Below are 1,651 nucleotides of genomic sequence, written 5' to 3'. Positions count from 1 at the left end.
CAGTACGGGCACTACGAGGTGGTGAGTCCACAGAACCAGAACCACGCATGTTCTTCTCTCCTGACCCGGGTGATGAGTTGGGTTCTGGTTCTGTTCAGACCCGGTTCTGGACCTGGGGTTCTGCTGTACTGTTTTAATATTGTGATGGTTTCCATGACGACGCCCGCTGAGGTTTCTCCTTCCCATAATGACCGATGAGTTTCCTCTCTGCAGGTTCTGGATCTGACCCGGTTCTGGTCCACTGCAGGAACACGTTTGAATATGGATTAATAATCCCAGAGATTCTGGTGATTCTGGCCAAATTACAGTGAACAGAGGTTCTGGTTCTGGTTCTGTTGGGCCGGTTTAATCCGCTCCTGAAGATCCTGACAGGAAAGCGACTCAGCAGGATTAGCTGAGCCAGAACCGGGTCAGAACCGCAGGATMCAGCAGCAGCTTCCCAGAACCAGGAGAACCTCTAGTACTGGGTCACTGGCAGAACCTGATCTGGTTCTGTTTGTGCTTTCAGTCAGAGATGCTGCTGCAGCACCAGTCCAACCCATGTCTGCTCAACCGGGCCAAGAAGACTCCTCTGGACCTGGCCTGTGAGTTNGCTTCCTGCTTCAGCTGCATCCAGCTTCCTGTTTCAGCTCAGCCATCAGAGCGTTGACGCTTCACCGAATCTCATCCTGAAACTCTGTACTCCGTCCATTACTGCCGCTGCCGGCGGCGTTTTCTGTACATGAACGCATCACCGGCGTTTCACAAGAGAGAGACTCGCCCCCCTCCCCCTCCTCCTTTTATCCGGCTCTTTGCAGCCAGAACCGGCCTGCAGCCTGCAGGTCCGTTTCCTCGACCCGCTCAGCTGTGGGAGGACGGAGACATGCTGAGTCGTCTCAGTCCTGCTAGATTTGGTTCTGAACCGGTTCTGGTCCATCACATCATCTTTATTTTATTTTATATTAATTTCTTATAACTTGGATTCATATTAATGTTTATTTAAAGACGTAACTTTTTCATTTTTTAAAATAAAATATTTTTAATCAGAAATCTCATGACCCCTCCGCAGGATCTCCCGACCCTCTAGGGGTCGCCACCCCCATGTTGAAGACCTCTGTTTTAAATCTGGCAGCTTAAAAACTGTTTAAATTAGTTGAAAATGGAATAAAAATGATATTTTTGTGGTAAAAAGTTTGTTTCATCATTAGCAACATTTACGGCTGAGAAAATGTCCCAGCTTCAATGAACTGACCTTTGACCCGGGTCTGTGTGTGACCTTTGACCTGCAGCTTCTCGGCGCTGCACCATGCTGCCCTCACCGGAACCACGGAGCTGCTGGCGGCGCTGCTGGAGGCTCAGGCCGCCGTCGACATCAAAGACACCAACGGTGAGGTTCTGCCGGGCCCGTTCCGGCGGTTCTGGTTCTGCTCTGACCGCATGCTGTGGTTGCAGGAATGCGGCCGCTGCATTACGCCGCCTGGCAGGGGAAGGCCCAGTCCGTCCTGACGCTGCTCCGGTCCGGAGCGTCTGTCAACGGCGCCTCCATGGACGGACACATCCCGCTGCACCTGGCGGCCCAGTACGGGCACTACGAGGTGGTGAGTCCACAGAACCAGAACCAGAACCACAGTACGGGCACCACGAGGTGGTGAGTCCACAGAACCAGAACCAC

The 1,651-nt window shown here is 52.5% G+C and overlaps 1 protein-coding gene across 1 annotated transcript in view; it reads left to right on the top strand.

Annotated features, from left to right (window-relative positions):
* Positions 1-1,651, top strand: part of LOC103469471 (CASK interacting protein 2) — a 54,752-nt gene that overhangs the window by 26,452 nt on the left and 26,649 nt on the right. The window contains exons 9-10 of the mRNA XM_008417166.2: positions 1,269-1,366; positions 1,432-1,581. Of these exons, the coding sequence (XP_008415388.2) occupies positions 1,269-1,366; positions 1,432-1,581 (248 nt within the window). The remainder of the gene's footprint in view (positions 1-1,268; positions 1,367-1,431; positions 1,582-1,651) is intronic.

Source organism: Poecilia reticulata, linkage group LG8 (genome assembly GCF_000633615.1).
Source record: "Poecilia reticulata strain Guanapo linkage group LG8, Guppy_female_1.0+MT, whole genome shotgun sequence".
Lineage (NCBI taxonomy): Eukaryota > Metazoa > Chordata > Actinopteri > Cyprinodontiformes > Poeciliidae > Poecilia > Poecilia reticulata.
The sequence above is the reverse complement of the archived record's forward strand: the minus strand, read 5'-3'. Positions and strand labels throughout refer to the sequence as shown.